This window comes from Anomalospiza imberbis, chromosome 10 (genome assembly GCF_031753505.1).
Source record: "Anomalospiza imberbis isolate Cuckoo-Finch-1a 21T00152 chromosome 10, ASM3175350v1, whole genome shotgun sequence".
Lineage (NCBI taxonomy): Eukaryota > Metazoa > Chordata > Aves > Passeriformes > Viduidae > Anomalospiza > Anomalospiza imberbis.
This window is the reverse complement of record NC_089690.1, coordinates 1,707,374-1,734,751: the sequence shown is the minus strand read 5'-3', so window position 1 is coordinate 1,734,751 and position 27,378 is coordinate 1,707,374. Positions and strand designations below refer to the sequence as shown.

Genomic DNA, 27,378 nt, shown 5'->3' with positions numbered 1-27,378 from the left:
GGAGGGACATGGGGATCAGAATCTCGGATGGGACACAGGGATCAGAATCTGGGATGGGACACAGGGATCAGAATCTGGGATGGGACACAGGGATCAGAATCTGGGGAGGGACACAGGGATCATGATCTGGGAAGGGACAGGGAGGGATGAAGCTCTGGGAAGGGACAAGAAGGGATGGAGGTCTGGGAAGGACACAGGGATCAGGCTCTGGAGCGGGACAGGGAGGGATGAGGATCTGAGAAGGGACACAGGGATCAGGATCTGGGGAGAGACACAGGGATCAGGCTCTGGGAAGGGACAGGAAGGGATGGAGGTCTGGGAAGGACACACGGAAGGATGATGGGAAGGGACACAGGGATCAGGCTTTGGAGAGGGACACAGGGATCAGGCTCTGGGAAGGGACAGGGAGGGATGGAGGTCTGGGAAGGACACATGGAAGGATGATGGGAAGGGACACAGGGATCAGGCTTTGGAGAGGGACACAGGGATCAGGCTCTGGGAAGGGACAGGAAGGGATGGAGGTCTGGGAAGGACACACGGAAGGATGAAGCTCTGGGAAGGGACACAGGGATCAGGCTTTGGAGAGGGACACAGGGATCAGGCTCTGGGAAGGGACAGGAAGGGATGAGCTCTGGCCAGGCCAGGACACAGCAAGGGGACTTGTCCCAGCAGCCCCACCACCAAGCTCAGCATGTCCAGCACCTCCCAAGCATTGCACACTTGAGCCAGCCACAGAGCACGTCCCACTGGGAATCCCCAGCTGCATCTCTCTCCACATGGAACCAGCCTGCTCTGGGTTGGAAAGGACCTTTAGGGTCATCTGACTGCACCCCAAACTCGCTGACAGATGTATCCTGGTGTATTCCCCAGTATCTGTACCTCTATCCACACACAGCCTCCTCATCAGCATCTTCCTCTTCCCTGAGCACCTTCCAACCCCACAAAAATCCCTCTCCTGCCAGCGGGCTCAGGGATGGAATTTGGACAATTGTCATCAAATTATCCCTGGGTTTTAAAATGTATTTATAATTTATATATAAATATAAGCCCAAACACAAGTAAAATATAAATATAAATGTAATTATAATTATAGCTATAAATACAAATATATGTATCGATGTTTTAAAATAGTAATCAACAAAACGATTTGCAATGAATCCCTGATCAATAACTGTGCAATCAATGTGCAATAAATGCAAATCTCAGCTCCAGATTCAAAATCTCCCCCAGTGTCTGTCACTAATGGGTCACGTGCCAACACTGACAACAAATTCAGGAAGTTATTGATGGAAGGAACACTTGGAAAGTGTTCCTCAAACATTTAATTATAAAATAACACTTAATACCCAATCCAGAAAACACAACAACAAAAAAAAAATAGAACAGGCAAGGCTGGGCTGCTTCCATGAGGTTAATTTATGGAACTGTGCTTCCCATATCCCACCTCAGGAAAAATAAAGAACCTTTTTGTACAAGGAAGTGTGACAAAATGCAAATTATTCACCTAAAATAACAAATGATTTAATTCCAGCTCCAGTGCTGATTATACACATTATTACCCTGCCCATTAAATTGTCAATCCCTCACCAAAATAATTCATTTATAATCCCACTCCTTTCATTTCAAATCCTTAAAATAATAAAAATAACCCCCACGACACCGAGTTTTTGGGCTGAGCTCCAGGTTCCTGAAGTTTTACCCAGACCATTGTGTTTTTAGGTTTCAATAATCAATACTTCAATCACATGCAGACAGATTTAGGATTAAAAATAGCCAGACCTGCTGGGGAGGGCAGAACAGGGAAAAAAAAAAAAAAAAAAAAATGAGGAGAAATGAGTGAAAATAAATTTTTAATGAACTGAAAGCAGAAGGAGGGAGGCTGGTGCCAGCTCCTCGTGCTGCCCATCTCAGGGTGCCCTTGGCTGTGCCACTGCACCAATATTCCATCAAGTCCTGGAAATGTCCCCTTTCCCAGCTCAGAGGATCGTCTCCCACATCTTCCCGTATAAATTTGATTTTCCTTGTGCTCCAACCAAAATCCAGCCCCCAGCACATCCCCACCTCCACTCCCTCCTCAGAGCATCCCCACCTCCTCCATGGGCACCACAATCCGCTCCTTTTCCAGTAAAACCCAGGCAGAATGGGACATTTTCCCTCCTTTCTGATGGATCTGTCTCTCCAGATCTGTTTTAATTTTGCTCTTTCCCACTGCTCCCAGGCTGACATCTGTACATTTAATCAACATGCAATTTGTTTCCTCCACCAGGTCATTAATGAGGATTCTCAGTAACTCTGCTCCCAGGACTGAGCTGGGAATGTCCCATTTTCCAAGCCAGGCCCAGGCTAATGACCATAAAGAAATCCAGAGTCCTATTTGTTATTATAAAAGGGGGAGCAGTTAGTAAGAAATAAAATACACCTGAGGGAACTGGACTTCAGGCTTTGGATAAATTACCTGAGAGCTGCACTCAAAATCCAGAGCTGGGGATGAAAAAATATAAATGGAGAAGGGAAAGAGCAAGGTGGGTTTTGACTATGAAATATTCTGACTTGGTATAGAAGGAATAATGGATCAAATCCTCAAAATGCAAAGGTCATTCCAAGGAAAACACAACCCCATGGTACTTACATGTGTATTTTGGCACTGCCCCAAAAAATAAAAGTATTTCTGCTCCGTGCAGACAGAGCTGAGCACAATCCAGTTCTCACAATGATTTTAAACAAAAAGCTGCTTTTGACTTTTAAGGGGAAAACAAAACACTCCGGGGTGGATGTTTTCCTTCTTCCCCTCGACCTTCCCTGTCGGAAGGGCAGCAGTGCCTGAGCTGGAGCCTGGACTGGGAACACAACTCAGGCTTGGCTGGGGCTGCTCCAGGGAAAAGGGCAACCTGTCCCACAGTCCTGGAATGGTTTGGGATGGAAGGGACCTCAGAGCTCATCCCATTCCCACGGCAGGGACACCTCCACTGTCCCAGGTGCCCCAAGCCCCATCCAACCTGGCCTTGGGCACTGCCAGGGATCCAGGGGCAGCCACAGCTGCTCTGGGAATTTCATCCCAGCCCCTCCTCCCTCTCACAGGGAACAATTCCCAATTCCCAATGTCCCACCCATCCCTGCCCTCTGGCAGTGGGAGCCATTCCCTGGGTCCTGTCCCCCATCCCTTGTCCTCAGTCCCTCTCCAGCTCTCCTGGAGCCCCTTCAGGCCCTGGCAGGGCTCTGAGCTCTCCCTGGAGCTGCTCCTCTCCAGGTGAGCACCCCCAGCTCTCCTAGCCTGGCTCCAGAGGGGCTCCAGCCCTGGAGCATCTCCGTGCCCCCCTCTGGCCTCCCTCCAGCAGCTCCACATCCTACCCTGGCAGGATCCCACCCCCATCCTGCCCTGGCAGGATCCCACCCCCATCCTGCCCTGGCAGGATCCCACCCCCATCCTACCCTGGCAGGATCCCACCCCCATCCTGCCCTGGCAGGATCCCACCCCCATCCTGCCCTGGCAGGATCCCACTCCCATCCTGCCCTGGCAGGATCCCACCCCCATCCTGCCCTGGCAGGATCCCACTCCCATCCTGCCCTGGCAGAATCCCACTCCCATCCTGCCCTGGCTGGATCCCACTCCCATCCTGCCCTGGCAGGATCCCACTCCCATCCTGCCCTGGCTGGATCCCACTCCCATCCTGCCCTGGCTGGATCCCACCCCCATCCTGCCCTGGCAGGATCCCACTCCCATCCTGCCCTGGCAGGATCCCACCCCCATCCTGCCCTGGCTGGATCCCACTCCCATCCTGCCCTGGCAGAATCCCACTCCCATCCTGCCCTGCCCATCCCCAGCCCTGGCACAGCCCTGCAGGAGAAGAGAGCAGGGGGGGAATCCCTTCCCACTCATCCTCCAGCACCAAACACTTTGGGAACACTGGGACATAAACAGGGACACTGGGACACAAACAGGGACACTGTGACACCCAGCAGGGACACTGGGACACCCAGGAGGGACACTGGGACACAAACAGGAGCACTGGGACACAAACAGGAGCACTGGGACACAAACAGGGACACTGGGACACCCAGCAGGGACACTGGGACACAAACAGGAGCACTGGGACACAAACAGGAGCACTGGGACACAAACAGGGACACTGGGACACAAACAGGGACACTGGGACACAAACAGGAGCACTGGGACACAAACAGGGACACTGGGACACCCAGCAGGGACACCAGGACACCCAGCAAGAGCACTGGGACACTCGGCCAGGCCACCAGGGCTATTTTTGCCAGGCTCTGTCATTCCCAGCCCGGGCCAGGACTATATTTAAAGTCCCAGAGCCATAGGCAGCGTCTCATTTTATCTCTGCACTGCACAGGGGCTATTCTGGGATTTACAAACAATGTAGGATCACAGAAAATGTGGGTTTATCTCCTTTTTTCTTCTTGGCATAAATGCTCACCCAAGTCAAACTTTCTGAGCCACGTCACAAAACGCCTTAAAACCCCGGGGGTTCCCAGGTAGGAGAATGCCTTTGGAAACGTCTCCTGCTATTTTATCATCAGGAGACACGGAAAGAAGGAAGGAGGAAGGCTTGCCCCGTGCCAGCACTTTACAAACCGTGGGTTCTGCCTGCTCCAGCCCCCGAATCCCACCGGCCTGGGCGGGATCTGGGCAGCATTCCCGCAGCATTCCCGCCTGGCGGCACACAAAGGCTCCTTTCTGTCCCTTTTTGTCCCTTTACCTTTTTATAGCTGCCCTCCCCGGGCGGCGGGGCTGCTTTCCCGATGACGCCACCCATTCCATCCCCGCGCTCCCGGCTCATCTCCCGCGCTCCCGCTGCCTCGGCCCCGCGCCCGCCGGGGCAGCTCAGCCCAGCCCCGGCCCCGCAGCCGCCCCCATGGCATGCAGGCCCGGGATGCTCTTCCAGCACCGCTCCGCTGCCGCCGTCTCGGAGCACCTCGGTGTTCCCAAATAAAGGCAGGGAGCCCCAGGGACAGGCGGCTCAGCGGGGCTGGGAAGCCGCGTCCTCCTCCAGCCGCTGCCAGCGCCGGATAAAAATAACCCCGAGCTCCAGCGGCTCCACAAGGGCAGGAAAGATCCCGGTGTCTGATGTCAAAATCCCAGCCTGGCTCTTCCCCAGGGAAGTTATCCCTGTGAATTCCCAGGATCCATCACAGGGATTCACATCCCACAAATGGGAACCGCCAGCTGGAATTTTTACTCCACGCAAAACCCACCAGTAAGGACCCCACGGAGCTGTTCCCCGGCTAATTCGGCTCTTCCAGGCGCAAAAAATCCTAAATTTGTTGGAATTAAGCAACTGAGGCCCCCAGCCTAACCCTGCTCCCCATCCTGTGCGTGTGGAGAGCCTGGGGATCCCCAAAACTTCCATCCCTGGCTCCTGGGGGACTCAGAGCCCGCAGACCCGGAGCTTCCAGCTCCTGCCTCCAGCACTCCTGCCTGGAGATCTGGGCTTCCCAAGGGCACCACCGACCCCCGGGCACACAAATCCCGCTCTGTCCCTGCTGAGATCCCATCCCAGCCAGAAAGGATCAGCTGCAGGGAGAGCAGAGCTCATGCTCAGGGTAGGAATTCCCAAAAAGAACCCTTAGGAAGATGGAATTATGCTACAGATGCTTCCCAAAACCTGTCACAGCAGCAAGAAAATTCCTGATTTTTGGTGCAACACAACTATAGATAAATAATCTTAATTGCCCTACGATGTTTAATGAGATATCTGAGCCATGCTGACATCATTCAAGCCCAAATGCAAATTCCAGGTAAATTCCCAGCTCTAACAACACCCAAGTGATGCACCCCAGCATGAATCTACTCCGAATTTTCAGGGCAAAACCAGCAATAACAAATATTTGATTCCATTCTTGTCCCTGGATGCTGCTTTGCAACCGTAATTCCAAAATGAAACAAAGTCATTCTCTGGATATTTCCTTATTTTCAGTTCCCCTCCGCCGCCGACTCATTGTGTCCTTTCCTGCTGTTGCTAAATCCACTTCCTCTCCCAGCTGAGGACGGATCCTGACACAATAACTCCCAAATAAATAAATCACGGCACAGCCCCAGGGGGAGGATGCGGTGGCCAGGAGCAGGGGCTGGGGCTGAGCCTGGGATTTGCCAGAGTCCCCTCCTGGTGTGTGACAATCCTGCATTGTCCTCACCCACCGGGGATGTCCCCATGTCCCCTCCCCTGCTGTGCCCACCCCTGCAAAGTGACCCCAAAGCCACCCCGAAGGGGAGGAAGTGACACAACGCTAAAAATAGAAATAGGGATAAATATATTCCAGCCGTGTCAGCCGCAGTTTTTAGGATATTTTATCCCCTGTCGCAGCTTTCAGGGCAGCTCACCTCTGCCCTGCTCTCCAGGCATTCCCTGAGCTGATCCCACAGAGCTGACCCCCGTCTCCACGGAAAACCCTGCACGCAGGAGCTGTTCCAGGCCAGGGGAGAGCCCCAAACCTGGCCAAGCAGCACAGCTGGGAGCCCCTGGAGCACATTCGGGGTCCTCCTCAGTGCCGGGACCTGCTCCCTCGGGATGGGCTGGAAAAGGCTGATTTAAATCTGGGATATCAAAAGGGAAAGGAATTTTGGGATTCTCTCGCCACAGGGGCCAAACCCTTTGGTGTTCAGCCTCTTCCCCATGGGCTGAACCCACAGCCACCATTGTCCCTCTGCTTGGAACATCCCAAAAAAGGGCCCCATGTGCCCCAGGAGTGCGGATCCCACTCCCTCTCTGAAGGGGGATTTCCCCCTGATTTCCCTTTTCCAACAGTGAGGGAAAGCTCAGAGCAGCAAACTCTGGAGCAGGTCAGATCCTGGGGGGTCCCTGGGATGGGAGCACATGGAGCCAGCACAGCCAGGAACGCCGGGATGGGCATGGAAGGGTGGAAACCATCCCTGAGTGAGGCCAGGAAATAGGGCACAGCCAGTGTGGGGTGCTTGGAACATGCCTCCATGGCTCCAGGACAAGAAGGCAGCAAAATTCCCCTTTCCCGAACATAAAAGCATTGCTGGAGTCAGTGAAATCCCCCTCGGGGCTGGGGTGTGCTCCAGAGGGGCAGGAATTCCCCCTTCCTGCTGGGATCAGCTCCCAAACACCGCTGGATCCCAAGGGAGGACAGGAACCCCTGAATTCCCAGCAGAGTTCAAGGAAAGCCCTCCAAGGTGCCAAAATCATGGGCATGGAGCACTCAGGAATCGGGGTAAATTCCAGGATCCTGGAATGTCAAGTTGCCAGAACTGTCAGGGAGAGATTCTTTACAAGAGGACGGGACAGGACAAGGGGAAATGGTTTTAAACTGGAAGAGGGCAGGGATGGATGGGATATTGGGAAGGAATTCCTCCCTGGGAGGGTGGGGAGGCCCTGGAATGGATTTCCCAGAGCAGCTGCGGCTGCCCCTCGATCCCTGGAAGTGTCCAAGGCCAGCTTGGATGGGGCTTGGAGGAACCTGGGGTAGTGGGAGGTGTCCCTGCCCATCAGGAGGGGTTTTAAGGCCCCTTCCAATCCAAACTATTCTGTCCTTCTGTGATTCCAAGCCACGAAACCTCGACTTTATTGTGAGTGTTGGAATAAACCTCTCCCACCAGTCCCTTCCCAGCACAAGGCTCCTGCAAGTTCGTAAAATTTAGGGATGAGCTGACCCCAAGGCCTCCCCGTGGTGATGCTTCCCTGAGCTTCAGCACACGCCATGTGCTTTTCCTGCACTTGGCAGAGCCTTTTTTTGGGATCTCTGTCTGTTTTTTGGGATCTCTGTCTGTTTTTTGGGATCTCTGTTTTTTGGGATCTGTCTGTTTTTTGGGATCTCTGTCTGTTTTTTTGGGATCTCTGTCTGTTTTTTTGGGATCTCTGTCTGTTTTTTGGGATCTCTGTCTGTTTTTTGGGATCTCTGTCTGTTTTTTGGGATCTGTCTGTTTTTTTGGGATCTCTGTCTGTTTTTTTGGGATCTCTGTCTGTTTTTTGGGATCTCTTTCTGTTTTTTGGGATCTGTCTGTTTTTTGGGATCTCTGTTTTTTTGGGATCTCTGTCTGTTTTTTGGGATCTCTGTCTGTTTTTTGGGATCTCTGTCTGTTTTTTGGGATCTCTGTCTGTTTTTTTGGGAATCTCTGTCTGTTTTTTGGGATCTCTGTCTGTTTTTTTGGGATGTCTGTCTGAACAGGGCCCCAGAGCTCCCTGACAAAGGCTCTGTTTTATTGTCACCGCTGTGGGACGTGGGGCAGTGGCACAGGGCCCATTCAGCTGTGCCAGCCTGGAGCATTCTCCATGGGAAGGGGCCAGGCCAGCAGCTCTCCAGCTTCTCCACACTGGATTTTCTATGGAATTTGAGTTTTCCCCAAGGCCTGTCCCTTGGAGTTGTATTTTGCCACCAGAATTCGCACGCACTTTAAAGAAAAAGATGATTTCTGGAGCCTCCAAACCCCTCCTGAGATCCAACCAAAGAAAACTCATGAAGTCTCCAATGCTTTTGTGAATTTTGTGGATTCATTCTGGGGTTCTCTGGGATCCTGGGAGGGGTGGGGGGCATCCAGCCCTGCCTGGTTCATCCCTGGTTCTTCCAGCCTGATCCAAAGTGGCACCAGCACCTCCCTGGCATGGGGTTTGCCAACAGATCCCTCTCAAAAACAGCCAAATAAAGTCAATCCCAACACCTGGACACATCCCACATCCCTGAAAAACCCACCAGGCTCCACCACTGCACCTCCTCAGAGATGATTTCTAAGCTAATAAAATCTCTTTTCTCCTCAGATCTCTTTTTCTCTTTAATTTTCCTCGCACGTGTGGAGCCTGGAACCATCTCCAGAGCGAGCCTGGTGCCAGCAGATAGCTCACCCCTGCCTGGTGCCAAAACACGGAGCCAAATCCTGTTCCCAGGGGCAACTGGGAGGCTCCTGCCTCAGGCACGGGCACTGGGTGCCCCTGAATTCTCTGCTTTTAATCAGAAATTCAAAAATCCATGATTTAGATTATCACCCACTGTTGCAGCAGATAGGCCTGCTAGGCCCCTCTGGAGATTAGCTACCTAAGGGCAGAGAAAATGCATAGTCATGCTGACTAGCAAAAGAACCCCTTTTCCCGCGCCTCAGACCCTCTGTTATCTTCCTGTAAGACAACAGGTCAATTTGTACCCTGACCCACACCATTGGACCATTTCTCAAAACCCCTGTACCCTATAAAAACCCCTCAGTTTCCCTAGCTCGTTGGAAGAAAGCTGTCCCTGAACCCTTCACGGAAGATGAAATAAAGATCCTCCGGTGGAACCTCACACAGCGCTCCCCGTCTCTCTCTCCCTGCGTCTGCCCGAGGCACCCCAGCAAGCCTACGAGCTGAAATCACTTCTAAAAGAGCTGAACACTGCTTAAGAGCTGCATATCACTATAACAGCTTGCTGGGGCTAGCCTGTGCCTGGGAGCTCTGCCAAAGGTGCTTGGGCAGGAGGGTGTGCAGATACCTTTCTCACCCTAGAACACCAAGGCAGCCGGACCAACTGAGCCTAGCCGGGACCAAAAACAATAATCTGGCCGCCCAACCGGGAAGATAAAACCCACCAGAGCAGCCTTCTTCGCGAAGAGTAACTGCCTTGGGTCCGGCCAGAATCCTTCTGAAGATAACTTCTCCGTTATAGAAGAAATTTTCTGCAGAAGGTGTCTGAATGACCCTCTTTGTCCAGCCCTGAGGAATCAGACAGTGGCAGACCACCCTCCAGCAGCTTCCGACCCACATTTGGCTGAGGAGTAAGTATATTACAGCCTTTTTTCGCGCGCTTTTTCATTTGGGTCCCTTTTTCTTTTTCTTTTGTTTTTTTTTCTCTTTTTACTGCTTGGAGGGGAAAGGGAATAATAATATTATGGGAACAAAAAATAGTAAATTAAAACAACCCCAGAACGAGAGAGACGTATATTTAGAACTCTTAGAAATTCTTTCCCTTAATAATTCTTCTTTCTCTAACCCTAAACTTTTGAAACCTAACTTAAAAAAGTTTATAAAATGGATAATTTCACAGTTTCCTGATACTAATACACACTCCATAACCTTGGATTCTTTTTGGGACTCTGTGGGCATACAAATATATACTTCCCAAATTAATGGGGATTTCTCTGTTACACGATTCTTACCTATTTTTCACAAAATTACCAAAGCGGTAGAAAAAAGAAATAGGACGGGTTCTGCGGCAGAAGCAGTTCCAGCCTTATCTCTCCCACCAGCTTGTTCCCTTTCAAGTGCTGATACCTTATCTACAAACCCGGACTCCAGGGAGGGCGGGCCCCAGCTCACCCGTGCTGCTTCTGCTCCGCTCCTGCCCTGCCCCCCCGGGATTACCGCGGCCCCCAGCACCCGCCCGCCTCCTCCACAAGCCCCCCCGTCCCCCTCCCCCGCGCGGTCCCCGCCCACCCATCCCGCGCGTCCCCCGCCTTCCCCCTCCCTCGCGCGGCTACCAAACCCTTCCTGTGTGCCTGCTAAGCCTCCGGAGGTCTCTTGTCTCAAGTGTGGTCAACACCCCGCACCCACGATATCTCCGAATGCAACTGTATCTGTTCCTGCTGTTACCCACCCCACCCCCCCGCCGGTCCCTTCGCTCCAGAACCTACAACCACAAAATTCCCACGGTACTCCAGTGATACCCCATAGTGGCATAACGCTATTACATGCCTCTCAAACCTGCCCCAGCTGTGCTGTCGATAGCCACGCCTTGCAGTCTTCTTCCCAGCACCCCACACCCCTGCAAAATGCCATTCCAAAACGCCAGAAAAAACACTCCTCATCTGAGGATAGTAGTGATAGTGAGTACAGTTCTGACACAGATGATTTGGATCCATGGGCTTCAATTAAGATGGAAGCCACCCGGGCAGGGGATTGGGAGTTGGCACAAAGAATTTCTGCCTTCCCTGTAACTTATTCTAAGGGAAAAAGAGGGGGTTCCTCTACTAAGATTACGTGGGAACCCAATACAAACAAAGAGCTCATTGAACTTCGAAAAGTAGCCAAAGAACATGGCAGAAACTCACATATTTTTAAAAATTTTCTAGAGGCAATCTTTTCAGCACACGTCTTAATACCACATGATGTTAAAAATATTGCTCATTGCCTCCTATCCCCAGCAGAATACATGTTATGGGAAAGGCATTGGAAAAAACAATTAAAAACATTATCAGACACATATGCAAGAGATCCTAATAGGCAAGATTTCTCAGTTGAACAGCTGGCTGGAGAAGGCAATTTGCAGAAACCTTCAGAGCAAGCTAAAACTTTGTCTGAGGCAGTAATACAAGACCTGGCTATCGCAGCAAAAACCTCCCTACTTCTCACCCCAGATGACTCTATCCCTACCCAACACTTCTCTAATATTAAACAAGGAATAGATGAAAGCTTTATTAAATTTGTGGACAGAATTAAAGATGCTCTGGATAAACAAATAGAGAGCACAGAGGCAAGAAAAGAACTGTTATGCAAACTTGCCATGAGCAATGCTAATGAGCAATGTAAAAACATTCTGAGAGCCTTACCTTTGGACACAGAACCTACCATAGAACAAATGGTGGAAAGTTGTACCCGACACCTTTCCACTGAAAATACAGTAGCACAAGCAGTTGCTAAGGGCATTGCAGAAGGAGTTTCCGGTGCATTTGCAGTAGTGACTTCCAAAGACCAGACCCGCTGCTTCCACTGTGGTAACTTTGGACATTTTATAAAAGACTGTCCAGAAAGGTCACCTATCCCAATTCCCCGTAATACCTACCAGAAACACCAAAACCGGCCACGCTTTCAGCAGCGTTCGGGAAACTACCAGCGGAGCGTGGTCGGGCTCCACGCCAAGACAACAAATCAAAAGCCATGCAGACCCAACCATGCATCATTCCAAGAGAAGCCACCTCACACGAAGGAGATCCAGCATACAGAGCAATACAGACGGGAACCCGACGTCAGCTGGTAACTGCTTTATCCATTGACTTAAAAAAGAGGGATGTTTATCGTGTCCCAACTGGCAAATATGGGCCAAAAGGAGGTCCTTTTGACATCTTAATTATAGGTGATACTGTTAATTGCCCAAATGAAATTTTTGTTTTTCCAGCAGTACAAACAGTGTACCCGGGTCAAGAAATATTGGTTCAGCTGTGCTGCACAGACTTACCATATTTTCTTTTAAAGGGAACTCCAATTGCACAAGCCTTTCTACTCCCCAGAAATCACAAGGAACAGCTTCCTCTCAACCCTATAGCAATGTGGGCACAGGTTTTGGGACCTAATAGGCCTACCATCGAGTGCGGCCTGTCCTGCAAAGGGGAGAAGACCCACCGACTAGGTCTCCTGGACTCGGGCGCTGACGTAAGTCTTGTGGCACGTTCAGAATGGCCAGCAAACTGGGAACTGGAACCCGTACTAGGTATGATTTCAGGGATTGGTGGTGCCACAGCTTCCATGCGAAGCAAGCACAACATCCTCGTCGAAGGACCTGAAGGCAAGCTGGCTACTGTCCGTCCATTTGTGGTAAGGGCCCCCGTCACCCTTTGGGGAAGGGATGTTCTATCCCAATGGGGAGCCTCTCTACAAATTCCCAGTCGGGATTTCTAATTGGGGCCACTGAGGAGCGCGTACTACCAGACACCCCTCAGATCACCTGGAAATGCCAGACCCCGATCTGGAAAGAACAGTGGCCCCTGCCTAAAGTAAAACTACGCGCACTACAAGCCCTCGTAGAGGAACAGCTCGCCAAAGGTCACATCGTCGAGACCACCAGCCCTTGGAACACCCCCGTCTTTGTACTGCGAAAGCCTGGAACGGACAGGTGGAGGCTCCTCCAGGACCTGCGTAAAATCAATGAGGTAATTGAAGACATGGGCCCTCTTCAGCCTGGACTGCCTTCACCATCAATGTTGCCTCGAGACTGGTCACTTGCCATCATAGATATTAAGGACTGTTTCTTTAGCATCCCACTGCACCCCCAGGACGCTCCACGGTTTGCTTTTTCAGTCCCCTCTCTTAACAGAGAGGCTCCACTCAAAAGGTATCATTGGCTTTTTCTTCCCCAAGGTCTCAAGGTCTCGCCTACTATATGCCAATGGTATGTTTCTCGTGTTTTGTCTCCCGTTCGGAGCCTATTTCCAGAGGCAATTATTCACCACTATATGGACGATATCTTGATTTGTGCATCAGACAAAGCCTACCTGGACAAAGCAGTTACAAAGACTATTGAAACCATCGAAAAAGCAGGGTTCGAAATCCGGGAGGACAAAATACAGTACACCAACCCATGGACTTATCTTGGATTCCTGATCCGGGAGAGGACCATCGTACCCCAGCAGCTCGTCATCCGAGACGACCCAAAAACTCTGAGAGACTTACATAGCCTGTGTGGATCTATCAATTGGGTACGTCCTTTGCTAGGAATTACAACAGAGGACCTCGCTCCACTGTTCAACCTTCTCCGTGGCAGCAGAGACCTGGACTCTCCACGCACTCTGACAGCAGAAGCCCGAGATGCCATCACCAAAGTACAAGAAGCCCTATCTTCACACCAAGCCCATCGCTTCGAGCCCAGCCTGCCTTTCCAGTTCGTCATCCTGGGAAAAGCACCCCGGTTCCATGGACTGATTTTCCAGTGGGATACTCAGCTTCGAGACCCTTTGTTGATACTTGAGTGGATCTTTACAAATAACCAACTTACAAAGACAATTACCACCTTCCAAGAAATAATGGCACATTTAATAAAAAAGGCCAGAACTCGCCTCCGTTCTCTCGCAGGGTGTGAGTTCACATGCATACACTTGCCACTAACCAGTGGAGACCTGGAGCATTTGCTTCAGAATAATGAAAATCTCCAGTATGCCCTAGATAGCTATACAGGCCAAATTTCTACCCATATCCCAAAACATAAGCTTTTTAATATAACCTTTAATCTGACCCCAAAATTAGTACAAAGTAGAACACCTCTCAAAGCTCTAATAGTCTTTACAGACGGCTCAGGGTCATCCCACAAGTCTGTAATGACATGGAGAGACCCTAAGACCCAAAAATGGGAATCTGATGTCCAAATTGTGGAAGGGTCTCCACAGATTGCAGAGTTAGCAGCCGTTGTCAGAGCCTTTGAGAAATTCAAAGATGAACCTTTTAATCTCATTACAGATTCCTCATATGTAGCAGGTATAGCTATGAGGGCAGAACAAGCCCTTCTAAAAGATGTTCCCAATCCAAAGTTACACCAATTGATTTCTGCATTAATACGCTTAATTTCCCACAGAAAACAACCTTACTATGTAATGCATGTGAGGTCACACACTGACCTCCCAGGTTTCATTGCAGAAGGGAACAGGAAAGCAGATGCATTGGCCATGGCAATAGGGACTGCCAATATCCCAGACATCTTTGCCCAGGCAAAGTTGTCACATTCATTTTATCACCAAAATGTGCCTGCCCTGATCAGAATGTTTAAGCTCTCAAAAGATCAGGCCAAAGCTATTGTTGCCACCTGCCCAAACTGCCAAAGCTACCAGATACCATCTGTGGGAACAGGAGTCAACCCCCGAGGACTCAACAGCTGCCAGCTGTGGCAAACAGATGTCACTCACTTCCCACCTTTTGGAAGGTCAAAGTATGTACACGTGTCAGTTGACACATTTTCTGGAGCAGTGTTTGCATCATCTCATCCAGGAGAAACTGCACAGCACGCCATAAAGCATTTCCTCCTTGCCTTTGCTACCCTGGGAGTACCAAAACAGATCAAAACAGATAATGGACCTGCTTATGCCTCTCGTAAGTTAAAGGACTTCTTCAGTGAGTGGGGAATAGAACACAAGAAAGGCATACCTGCAAATCCCACAGGACAATCCATCATAGAGAGGACACATCAAACCCTCAAAAGAGTCCTCAACCAGCAGCGAAGTGAAACAAAAATCATGTCTCCAGTTGAAAGACTCTGCAAAGCTCTCTATGTCATCAACTTCCTAAATGGCACAACATCAGAACCTGATCCTCCAGTGCTTCGCCACTTTGCAAATACCACCCAAGCAAAGCTCGCTGAGAAACCACCGGTGCTAGTGAAGGACCCAGAGACTCATCAAATCTCAGGGCCTTTCCAGTTAATTACTTGGGGTAGAGGATATGCGTGTGTTTCACTACCATCAGGCCCAAGGTGGTACCCAGGAAAACACATAAAACCATACCTAGGCACTACAAACACTACTCAGTCAGACACGGACAAAAGTTCCTCTGAACCGGATACAGGACCGCCTCAAAACCAGACAAGTTCTGCCTGGAGACGAAGACGTCGCAGAATAACCACATACCTGAGAAAAAACCGACACATCACACGACAGCAGAAGAAACAGAAAAGATGAATAACATTCTGCTGCATTAATCAAGCTATAAGCCAGACATAGCTTGAACACAAAATTGTTCTCTAAATTACATGTTATTATCTGTTTTAAAAAATTTTCCCCTAAAAACCCCTATAATTCCCTTTCCCAACTCTTACTAAAAACCCTTAACCTCACACCTGCTTACCCATCCCTTGCTTATATTACAAAAAAAAAAAAAAAAAAAAAAAAAAAAAAAAAAAAAAAAAAAAGGGGGGAAGGAACAGAGAAAAGGAATGAGGGAAAAAACCCTAACCCTAACCCCCTCCTCCCATCATAAAAGATAACAAATTTTGCTTATATTCCCTATCAGAAGTCTTATCCCTGTCCAGAGATGAAAACTGGTGCTCTCTTCACCTCTGCTTGGATGCTCTTCACCATACCGTATGCCTGCAGCTGGATTAGCCCACAGCCTAGCCATAATGTTTGGGTAACCTTAGCAAAAACATTGAATCAGGATAACCTGTGCTTATCCATGGGCAGCGTTGATAACCCACTTTCCACATGCCTAGTAGGAATTCCTTTCGTAGCAGATGACTGGCCTGTCTATAACTCAGAGCTCCTCCGCACCACAGGTAAGAGACCCAACCCGGTAGATACTTGGGATGAATGGACAAAAATGTTACCTAATGCCCTAGATGAACCCCAAGAATTGGACTTGCTAGGGTCCACCAAAGCAACATACTGCGTCAAATTTTACTATAGACGCCCAAAAAATAATGGCCCAGGAATTAACCAGCCAAAAAACACATACAGAAAAGATATATCACCTATTGACAAAGCCTATAACTATCCTGATTGGTGCAATTACACCACTCGAGTGTTGTCTGTGTCCTCTCTCCATCCCAAAGTACTACCCAAAGGAATGTTTCTCATCTGTGGTGACCGAGTATGGGCTGGGATCCCCTCACACCTTCAGGGAGGTCCCTGTAGCCTTGGGAAACTTTCTACCCTCACACCAAATATTACCTTGTTGCATAATTGGAAAAAAGAAAGGGAGGAAAATCGCCACAAAAGATCCTATACGGAATTTGATGAAAATTGTGATCCCAGATTATACAATTGGAATAAACCAAAAAGAATCGCTGTCTCCCTATTCTTACCATGGGTAGCTGCAGCTAAGGCCCTTGGTGAAATAAATCACCTAGGCTGCTGGCTTAGTAAGCAAGCCAACGCTACATCTGCCGCCCTGAGTGATCCTTTAAAGGATGAGGAAACCACAAGACATGCATCTCTCCAGAACCGCGCAGCGATTGACTTCTTGCTGCTCGCCCATGGACACGGATGCCAGGACTTCGAAGGAATGTGCTGCTTCAATCTCTCGTCACGCTCAGAATCCATCCATGCAAACATCCAAAAAATGAAAGAACTTGTGAAGGATGTGAAAATAGAAAAGAACCCAGACTGGGTCAATGACCTTTTTGGTAAATGGGGATTAACTGGATGGATTGCATCCCTGGTTAAGGGAATTATTTTGATTTTCATTGTAATTGTCATTGTATTACTTATGTTCTCATGCCTTGTCCATTGTTTTAAAAGAACCATTGGGAATACCTTTTTATTAAATACAGAAAGTGGAGTTGTTGCAGCAGATAGGCCTGCTAGGCCCCTCTGGAGATTAGCTACCTAAGGGCAGAGAAAATGCATAGTCATGCTGACTAGCAAAAGAACCCCTTTTCCCGCGCCTCAGACCCTCTGTTATCTTCCTGTAAGACAACAGGTCAATTTGTACCCTGACCCACACCATTGGACCATTTCTCAAAACCCCTGTACCCTATAAAAACCCCTCAGTTTCCCTAGCTCGTTGGAAGAAAGCTGTCCCTGAACCCTTCACGGAAGATGAAATAAAGATCCTCCGGTGGAACCTCACACAGCGCTCCCCGTCTCTCTCTCCCTGCGTCTGCCCGAGGCACCCCAGCAAGCCTACGAGCTGAAATCACTTCTAAAAGAGCTGAACACTGCTTAAGAGCTGCATATCACTATAACAGCTTGCTGGGGCTAGCCTGTGCCTGGGAGCTCTGCCAAAGGTGCTTGGGCAGGAGGGTGTGCAGATACCTTTCTCACCCTAGAACACCAAGGCAGCCGGACCAACTGAGCCTAGCCGGGACCAAAAACAATAACCCACTTGTGCAGCGATGGTAAAAAACGTGGATTAGAGCAGGAAGAGGCTGAGGAGCCCAGCACTGCTCCGTGGACCCTGTCAGACCCTGCTGAAAACACAGATTTACAAAGCAAACTGAAGGCCTGGCTGAGGCTGAGGGCCAGTAAAGCCCAGCTGAACCACCCAGCAGAACAAAACCTTTATTTCTGGGCTGAAGCCTGGATTTGCACGCTGGATTTTTATTCCATGTGGGCTCAGGAGCTCACGAAACATCCCTCAGCCAAGGTTTTCCTGGTCAGACTGCAGCAGGAATTATGGAGCCCTAAATAAAATGTTTGATAGAGGGAAATTAATTGGAATAAATAAGAAAAGAAGCCTAATGAAGAGAGAAATCCATGGGAAGGGAAGGGAAGGGAAGGGAAGGGAAGGGAAGGGAAGGGAAGGGAAGGGAAGGGAAGGGAAGGGAAGGGAAGGGAAGGGAAGGGAAGGGAAGGGAAGGGAAGGGAAGGGAAGGGAAGGGAAGGGAAGGGAAGGGAAGGGAAGGGAAGGGAAGGGAAGGGAAGGGAAGGGAAGGGAAGGGAAGGGAAGGGAAGGGAAGGGAAGGGAAGGGAAGGGAAGGGAAGGGAAGGGAAGGGAAGGGAAGGGAAGGAGCATGGAGAGTGGCAGCATCCAGCCTGATTCCAGGATGCATCCATGGAAAGGATGGCAGATGCTGGGGCCTCCAGACTATGGAAGATCCACCCTAAATTCCAGGAATTCACCTGACTCAGCCACATCCAAACCCCAGGAGAGCCCAGGGCCACCTGCACTTCCCAGCCCAGCACTGACAGCATATTTCTGGGGGAATCAGGGATTTGAGGAAAATCCTCCTCTTCCTCAGCACCTGCCCCATCCCAGCTCCCTCCCTGCCATGGATTTGGTGGCCCAGGTCAGAGTTTTTCTGCTGGAATTCTCCAAAACAAACCCATTTTTAAGTTTTCCCAAGTGCTGACTTGTTCCTCTCTTTGATTTATTTTTAGTTTCTTTAACAGCTCCAAAATAAAGTGGTGTGGGGAAGCAGCAGAGGAGATGAAACACTGCCACCCCTTCCCCGGGAGATCCACCAAAATCCCATCACTGCTGGCTTCCAGCGTGATCCCAAAGCCGGGATTGCCGTCCACAAAAGGATTAAAACTCGGCCTTTGGGTTAATGGGCTTGGGAGGGGGCTGGGGGTGCTCTGAATCTCTGCAGCACCCTAGGAAGCTTTGGAAACACACTTTAATTGAAAAGAGGTTTCCCTGGATTTTTTTCCCTAGGATTTGCATGGTTTCTGGCTGGTTTCCCTCTAATATTTAAGGGTTTGGAGGAGAGGAACTAATCCATAAACAAGCAGGGGATGGAAGCAGGGAAAGGCAGCAGCGCTGGCGCAGTAACACTCAGGGATTTTGGCCAGGCCTGTGCCGCAGCTCGGCATCATCATCACCATCATCATCATCATCACCATCATCATCCCACCCCCCGGAGCCCTTCCAGCCGGGAAACAATGCCCAACCTTTAACCCGTGCGTTCCTGAGTATGCTGGGAAAACATCCGCTGCTCCCAAACAATGGCACCATTTATCCCGGCTGTCCAGAGCAACAGGCTCGGAGCTGCAGGGAAATCAAAAGGCTGGGGAAAAAAAACCCCAAAAAAACAAAAAAAACCAACAAAAAAAACCCCCAGGATATTTTTTTCCAAAGAGGTTAAAAATGGAAATTCACTTCCAGAATTGCTAGACTGAAAATATTCCGTGAAAAATCATTTCAGCTCCTCTCTGTTTTCGTATCTTTTCCCTTCGTGAGATATTTTGCATCTGAGATATTTTGCTGGAAAACACGGCCTGAAGTTGGAATGAAACACGGGAATGGAGGGAAGACGAGGAAGGGGCGCTGGCCTGGCCAAGGCCCTGCTTGCTGAGGGTCCAGCTCTGGGGTGTGTGGGAATGGGGGTCTCCAAAACACCCTCACTGCACCTAGGCACAGGCATTTCTCAGCATCGCCGTGCCACAGGGACAGGTGTTGGTGCATTTAATAATCCGCCGGTGCCACCGAGCCCCTAACTGAGCCACCGAGCCCCTAATTGAGCCATCGAGCCCCTAATTGAGCCACTGAGCCCCTAACTGAGCCACCGAGCCCCTAATTGAGCCATGGAGCCCCTAAATGTGCCATCGAGCCCCTAACTGAGCCACCGAGCCCCTAATTGAGCCACCGACCCCCTAAATGTGCCATCGAGCCCCTAATTGAGACACCGAGCCCCTAATTGAGACACCGAGCCCCTAATTGAGCCACTGAGCCCCTAATTGAGCCATCGAGCCCCTAACTGAGCCACCGAGCCCCTAATTGAGCCACTGAGCCCCTAATTGAGCCATCGAGCCCCTAACTGAGCCACCGAGCCCCTAATTGAGCCATCGAGCCCCTAAATGTGCCACCGAGCCCCTAATTGAGCCACCGAGCCCCTAAATGTGCCACCGAGCCCCTAAATGTGCCACCGAGCCCCTAACTGAGCCATCGACCCCCTAAATGTGCCACCGAGCCCCTAACTGAGCCACCGAGCCCCTAACTGAGCCACCGAGCCCCTAAATGTGCCACCGAGCCCCTAATTGAGCCACCGAGCCCCTAAATGTGCCACCGAGCCCCTAATTGAGCCATCGAGCCCCTAAATGTGCCACCGAGCCCCTAACTGAGCCACCGAGCCCCTAAATGTGCCATCGAGCCCCTAGCTGAGCCACCGAGCCCCTAATTGAGCCACCGAGCCCCTAAATGTGCCATCGAGCCCCTAATTGAGCCACCGAGCCCCTATATGTGCCATCGAGCCCCTAATTGAGCCACTGAGCCCCTAACTGAGCCATCGAGCCCCTAAATGTGCCACCGAGCCCCTAAATGTGCCACCGAGCCCCTAATTGAGCCACTGAGCCCCTAAATGTGCCATCGAGCCCCTAATTGAGCCACTGAGCCCCTAAATGTGCCACCGAGCCCCTAATTGAGCCACTGAGCCCCTAAATGTGCCACCGACCCCCTAATTGAGCCACCGAGCCCCTAACTGAGCCATCGAGCCCCTAGGTGAGCTGCTTCCCGAGCAGGTGCACCCACAGCACCCATCCTCTCGCCCATCCTCTCTCCAGAGGGAGATGAAGCCCCAAGCCCAGCCCAGCTCCCAGCTTCCCCACGGAAATAACCCCGATGTTCCCCAGCACGGAGACCCCCAGGGATGGGGCCGGCTCATGAACACCGCCATCGCCGGTTCCTGCGGAACCAGGAGCAAGCCGCAGCCTGTGAATCACCATCCTGCACTCGCAGAAACGTGGGAAGCGCAGGAAATGCTCCAAAAAAAGACATCCCTGCGCTGCGGCAGCTCCGGACTGCGATCCCGCGGCTCTCTGGCTTCCAGGGAGCGGTTTTATCCCGGCAGGAAGGCAGTGGGATGCAGGCAGAGGGATGTGGGCATCCCCGGCCCCGCTGTGCCCCCGAACATCACATGGCGAGCACAAAAGCCCCGGGGCTGCTCTGCCTGCCGAGCCCCGGGGTGCTCGGAGGGAACCCCGGGGTGCTCAGAGCGAACCCCGGGATGCTCGGAGCGAACCCCGGGGTGCTCAGAGCGAACCCCGGGGTGCTCGGAGCGAACCCCGGGATGCTCGGAGCGAACCCCGGGGTGCTCGGAGCGAACCCCGGGATGCTCAGAGCGAACCCCGGGGTGCTCGGAGGGAACCCCGGGGTGCTCGGAGCGAACCCCGGGGTGCTCGGAGCGAACCCCGGGATGCTCGGAGCGAACCCCGGGGTGCTCGGAGGGAACCCCGGGATGCTCGGAGCGAACCCCGGGGTGCTCGGAGCGAACCCCGGGGTGCTCGGAGCGAACCCCGGGATGCTCGGAGCGAACCCCGGGGTGCTCGGAGGGAACCCCGGGATGCTCGGAGCGAACCCCGGGGTGCTCGGAGGGAACCCCGGGGTGCTCGGAGCGAACCCCGGGGTGCTCGGAGGGAACCCCGGGGTGCTCGGAGCGAACCCCACGGTGCTCGGTCCGAGCCCGAAGCGGCGGCCCCGCGCTGCCGCAGCCCCAGGGTGGCACAGACCGGGGCTGGCTCCGGCCGGGGGTGGCCCGGGGCTGTCCGCAGCTGCCCGGGGCCGGGGGCCAGGCCGCGCTCGCCCCTTACCTGGTAGGAGCAGTTTTCCTGGTGAACCATCTCGGTGCATCATCCGCCGCTGCCGCCCCGCCGGCAGCGCCCGCAGCCGCCGCGGCCCCGGCGGGGGAGGAGGAGGAGGCTGGGGAGGAGGAGGAGGAGGATGGGGAGAAGGCAGCAGGAGGAGGAGGAGGAGGAGGAGGAGGCAGCCCGGGAAGATGGATGCGGCCGCGCTGCTCCGCCTGCGCAGCGGCGGCCCCGGGAGCGCGGGGGGGCCGCGCCGGGGCCGCCTCCGCCCGCTCCGCGCCGGGCTCCGGGCGGGGCCGCTGCGGCCGCGCTCCTCTCCAGGAGGGGGAAAAAATCCCTCAGACCCCCCCTGGACACGGGGAGGCTCCCCCGGCCCCGGCGGTGCTGCGGCAGCCGCGGGTCCGAGCCCCCCGAGCCCCCCGGGACCGGCCCGGCGGGGATGGAGCGCGGCCCCGAGGAGCCCCAAAGCAGCCGGCCCTGAAAGAACAGCTCCTGACACCTTGCCTGTGCCTGCTGCCTCGGAAATCCCGCGCGGGAATTTCGGGGAGAGGCTGTGCCCTACATTCCCGGTTATTTTTACTCCTGCAGCCGGCAGGGAGGGAGCGGAGCTCGGCCCCAGCGCCCGCCTGGCCCCGGGCGGGTTTGGGGCAGGGAAAGCCAGGGGACACGGGGAAAAGGCCCCGGCTGGGCACCAGGGAAAATTCCTGCACTGAAGGGTTGGTTAAGCAGGAAGGGAAGGTGGGTTAAGCACGGGAAGGGGCTGCCCAGGGCAGTGGTGGAGTCACATCCCTGGAAAGGTTCAAAAAACCAGTGGATGGGAATGAACCCGAACGGCTCGGGAATGTGGCTCAGTGGGCACTGGGTGATCTTGGGGGTCTTTTCCAAGCACAACACGAACCCCAACAGCCTCATTTACCAGAATCACTGGCCGCGGCTGGAGGGTGAGGACACACCAAATGTCATTTTCCATCCTTGTTTTGTCTGGACGCAGCTCATCCTAGGGGCACTAAAACACCCAGAGAGCAATGATGGGGTCACAGGCTGGGCTCACACCATGCCCTGGGCACTCCCAGCCAGGCAGGGAACAGCAGAAATTCCATCCTTCCCTCCTTTCCTTGGCAAGCAGGGATTTATCCTGCTCCTAGGCCCAGCTGTTCAGAGATTCACATGACTAAATCCAGGAACACTTCTCAGGGCAGCTCAGATTTGATTCCCCCACACCAGATGTGCCTTTAGGAAAAAAAAAAAAAAAGGCCTTTGTGGGATCATCACCCTGCCCCAGCTTTCCCAGCTTCCCACCGGCACAGACAGGCTGGAGCAGCTGTGGGAGGATGGATGGAGAATCCCTGGAGTCCCTGTGCAGCTGGGGCACGGATGGAGACAACCCCCAGACCCTCCTCCCCTGTGCTCTCTCTCCCCTGCAGCAGTAAAGCTTAAAAAAAAATAAAGACACTCCCTTTAAAAAGAAAAATATTAATATATTCTGCATAAATTTTTAAAAGAGCATGAAGTCATCCTTGGTTTTTCCTGGGTCTGCAGAGAATCCCATTCAAGCAGACATCAAAATAAAAATTCATCCAAATAAACCATCCCCACACTGCAATTTGCTGCATAACCTTGGCTTTGTTTGGAGAAGGATCTGTAGCGAGCTAAAAGTGGCTCCACGCATTACACAAACTCAAATTCCATTTATTCTGTGCATCACCAGGAAAACTCCCAATCCCTCCCCTCAATGGTACCACACAGGCCACATTTGCAGGGGGACGATTTCTAAAGCTGGATCAGAAGTGCTTAAAAGGGAATTTCCAGGAGCTCTGATGGTGAGGCCTGAGCCCACCAAGGATTCACTGCTGGGAACGGAGAAGGTCCAGTGGTGACCCAAAGCTTGGTGCCAAGCTCCCCATTCCCAGGGCTGGAGTGGATCCCCCAGGAATCAAAAGTTTCTCCTTTTGGAAAAATGATCCCGGAGAGAGCCACGTTCACCTGCTGCAGCAGAGCCACCTGTTCCCGGGCAGGACTTCCCCCAGGACACAGAGCCAGCCATGGAGGTGGAAAAGGCCAGGAATTACCCCCGACCTCTGGATTTGCTCCTCTGCTCCAGCTCCGTTTGCGTTCCCTGGCAGGAAGGAAGGAGGTGGCCAGGCAGGTAATGATTAAAGCTGAGAGGATTAAACCGAGGGAAAGGCTCCTGGCAGCTCTCCAGCTGGGTCAGCCGGAGCAGCGGGGCTCTTGGAAGAGGGATGAACACAGGCTGCTGCTTCCCACGGAGCCACAATCCTGTGGGCAGCTCTGGGACCCCATCAGCCCTTTCCACTGGGAAAAGAAACCCAGGGTGTGCCTGCCCTGCCTGCTTTGCATTTCTTAACCTAATTTAAGGTGTCTGATGCCACTTGTGAGATGATCCAGGCAAGTTTTCCCGAAGCTTTTCCCCAAACCAGCTTCAGGTTATGAACATGTGGCTCGGAAATCCCTGGAGAACATCTCCAGAGGGGCTGACACAGCACTGGGGTGAAACCCTGCCCTCCAAACACCTCCAGGGCTGGGTTCCCAATCCGGAGGGGCAGATCGTGCCCTGGAGGTGAGGTGGGCACCAGGAATGAGCCAGGCCTGACTCCTGCATGCCCACAGGGCCTCAGGACACGGGAATTCAATCCACGGCACAGGCAGCACATCCCTGCCCACGGACACACGGGGACAGAAACCTCAGCTTCACCAGACACTCCAATTCTTCCCGCGAGACAATGGAATTGCCTTAATTATTCCTCTGCAGAAGAGGGAAACACCTGGTATCCCAGATTCTGGGGGGAAAGAGAGAATTTCTGCTGCCGGGCTTGTATTTTTAGGATTTTTTTCTTTTTCCACTCTTAAGCTCATAGGAGCCCCTGGCACACCCCAAGCCTCGTCCCAGGGATTTCCCAGGTTTTCTGCTTTCCCTGCCTGCCCCAGCCGCAAAGAAATCATTAACAGGGCGGAGGGAGGAGCACAGGGAGGCTATCGGCTCTCCCATCCTCATTCCCGCTGGGAAAACTCTCCTTCAAAGGGATAAAGGGCCAGGGAAGCCGATCCCTCCCTTTCCCAGCGCTGGGAGCCGTGGGAGGGAGGGAAGGATCCCGGGTTATTACTCACAGCAAAGCCACATCCAGCCCCTTTCCCGGCGTTTTTGGCATTTCCCACATTTATTTTTACACACTCGTGTCGTGCTCTGATCCCCCCCAGCTGCAAGGGCTTCATCCACGAACCTTTGGAATGGGAATGGGAAGGGAATGAAGCAGGAGCAGCAGCAAGGCAGCCCAGACATGGAATTCCTGCTGGAAACACCGGGAATGTTTTCCTGCCCACAGGCATTCCCAGAAGGGCCTTATCAGGTAGGAAGGTTTGTTTTCCAGGCTGGTGTTGGCCAACCCACCCGGCTGATACAAAAACCAGGCTCAATTAGTGATTTTTTTTTTTCAAATCCCAAAATAAATATGTGGCTGGAGCATGGAGCAGGTGAAAATCAGGGAGGAGTCCAAGAGCTGGGAAAGTTTTGTTTCAGATCGGGGAATGGTTTGGCTTGGAAGGAACTTAAAGCCCATCCAGCCCCACCCCTGCCACAGGCAGGGAAACCATCCCCTATCCCAGATTGCTCCAAGCCCTGCCCAGCCTGGCCTTGGGCACTGCCAGGGGCATCCTTGGGAAAATCCATCCCAGCCCCTCCTCACCCTCCCAGCCAGGAATTCCCAATTCCCCATATCCCATCTAACCCTGGCAGTGGGAGCCATTCCCTGGGTCCTGTCCCCCATCCCTTGTCCCCAGTCCCTCTCCAGCTCTCCTGGAGCCCCTTCAGGCCCTGGCAGGGCTCTGAGCTCTCCCTGGAGCTGCTCCTCTCCAGGTGAGCACCCCCAGGTGTCCCAGCCTGGCTCCAGAGGGGCTCCAGCCCTGGAGCCACTCCATGGAACCCTCTGGGATGGTGATCCTCAGGGAAAACACCCATCAGAGGGAGAGACAGGGACCAAGCCCCAGCCCAGCCCCCAGCACTCCAGGATGCTCCTGCTGGGCTCCCAAAGGCTTCCCAAGCACAGCAAGCTTGTAGGGAAGCAGGAATTCTATCCAGCATCCTGGCATTTCAGCTCTATTTGCTGATGATTTCCTGGGAGTGAGGGATTTAGCTCCTCTTTAAGCCCAGTTAAGCTTTCCCTGGGTTTAAATCCAGCAAGAAAAATAAAGAAAAAAGCGATTATTTTTAATCAGTTAATACTCGACATCTGTTGGAAAGGGGAGTATTTGTTTGGATTACATCCATGGATAATGCTCTGCACTATTCCTTTTTTACTGAAGGAAGATGATGCCCAGGGCTTTTCCCTCATTTTGGATGTGTTACTCTGCTCCAGGTGGGAATAAACCTCCAGCAGGTTAAGGACCCAATGTCCTTCCCTTTTCCAAGCCTTTTTTACTTCCCTGGAATTTTCCTGAGTGCTTTACAACCCCACCTGAAGCACCAGAGATGGATTTGGGATAAGAACACACAAACAAACCCTTCCCCAAAAACCTGGAGCAGAAGGATACAGCAATTCCCCATCTTGATTCACACGGAATTGCAGGGGCTCATTTAAGCCACCCAAGTATTTATAACTCTCCAGTGATATAAAAGCCACCAAACATATGGAAAACAAACAGATTTTTCCATGGAAGCCATCCAGGAAGGCTCAATGATACCACACAGGCTTCATTTTCAGTGGGACAATTTCTAAAGCTGGATCAGAAGTGCTTAAAAGGGAATTTCCAGGAGCTCTGATGGTGAGGTCTGAGCCCACCAAGGATTCAGTGCTGGGAATGGAGAAGGGAAGGATCCAGGGAGAGCTCAGAGCCCCTTGCAGGGCCTAAAGAGGCTTCAGGAGAGCTGGAGAGGGACTGGGGACAAGGGATGGAGGGACAGGACACAGGGAATGGCTTCCACTGCCAGAGGTTAAATGGGATACTGGGAAGAAATTCTTCCCTGTGAGGTCCTGGAATGGATTTTCCCAAGGATTCATTGTCCCTGGCAGTGTCCAAGGCCAGGCTGGACAGGGCTTGGAGCAGCCTGGGACAGCTGCAGGTGTCCTGCAGGGATTGGGACTGGATCACCTTTAAATTCCTTCTCACCCAAACCATTCCCTGTCTCCATCAATTTATCCCCAGCACTTCAGGAGTGTGGGGAGACAGCACAGAAAAGCTCCAGCTGCCTCCTCGCAACTTGATTTATTTCTATTGTTAGGAATCAACAGTTCTTCTGGAAATGCAGCATTCCCAGTGTGCAGGATCTATGGAGAACACCAGCAGGGAAAATCAGGTTTTATCTGAGCATCAATAAATTCACAAATTCCTCGCTCTGCAGCACAGTTTGGGAGAGGATTTGTAGCAAATCCCATCAGCTCCAAACGATTTTCCCCAATTTTGGCTGGCACACACAGACAGAGCAGACCTGACGCTCCAGGAAAACAGAGGGATTGGGCTGGGTGGGATCTGCCTGAGCTGAACCCCAATGAAACCTCACCCAGCCCAGAGCAGGGACTGCTGTCCCCACAGAATTCCCAGTCCTCGAGGAGCACAGAGTGTCCCTGCCTGCAGCTGCTGTGCCCCAGCTCATCCCTGTGCCTCTGCCAGGAGCATCCTGGCACTGCCAGCCGGGACACCCACACCCGGCACGCCATTCCAGGGAACCAACTCTGCCTCCAAATCCCATTTTCTGCTCCAGGCTGGGCTGGACTGGCGGATGCTGGCAGCACCCATCCACTCCCAAACCCATCTGGAAAAGGTTC

The 27,378-nt window shown here is 52.3% G+C and overlaps 1 protein-coding gene and 1 long non-coding RNA gene across 8 annotated transcripts in view; one reads left to right on the top strand and one right to left on the bottom strand.

Moving 5' to 3' along the window:
* Nucleotides 1-27,378, bottom strand: part of LOC137479694 (schwannomin-interacting protein 1) — a 99,354-nt gene that overhangs the window by 7,741 nt on the left and 64,235 nt on the right. Inside the window, exon 1 of one of the 4 annotated variants that reach the window (XM_068200177.1) lies at nt 21,608-21,845. The exons of 2 other annotated variants lie outside the window; for them this stretch is intronic. In XM_068200177.1, the coding sequence (XP_068056278.1) occupies nt 21,608-21,637 (30 nt within the window). In that variant the 5' untranslated portion in view covers nt 21,638-21,845. Of the gene's footprint in view, nt 1-4,721; nt 4,818-21,607; nt 21,846-27,378 lie in introns of those variants that run through there. One more of the 4 variants, XM_068200176.1, reaches the window with a different exon arrangement.
* Nucleotides 8,810-15,609, top strand: LOC137479696 (uncharacterized). 4 transcript variants are annotated; one of them, XR_011002440.1, is made up of 2 exons: nt 8,810-9,724; nt 12,138-15,609. It is a non-coding gene; the product is annotated as an uncharacterized lncRNA (long non-coding RNA). The 4 variants fall into 4 exon arrangements; XR_011002441.1 differs by having other exon boundaries at nt 11,761-15,609; XR_011002438.1 differs by having other exon boundaries at nt 11,758-15,609.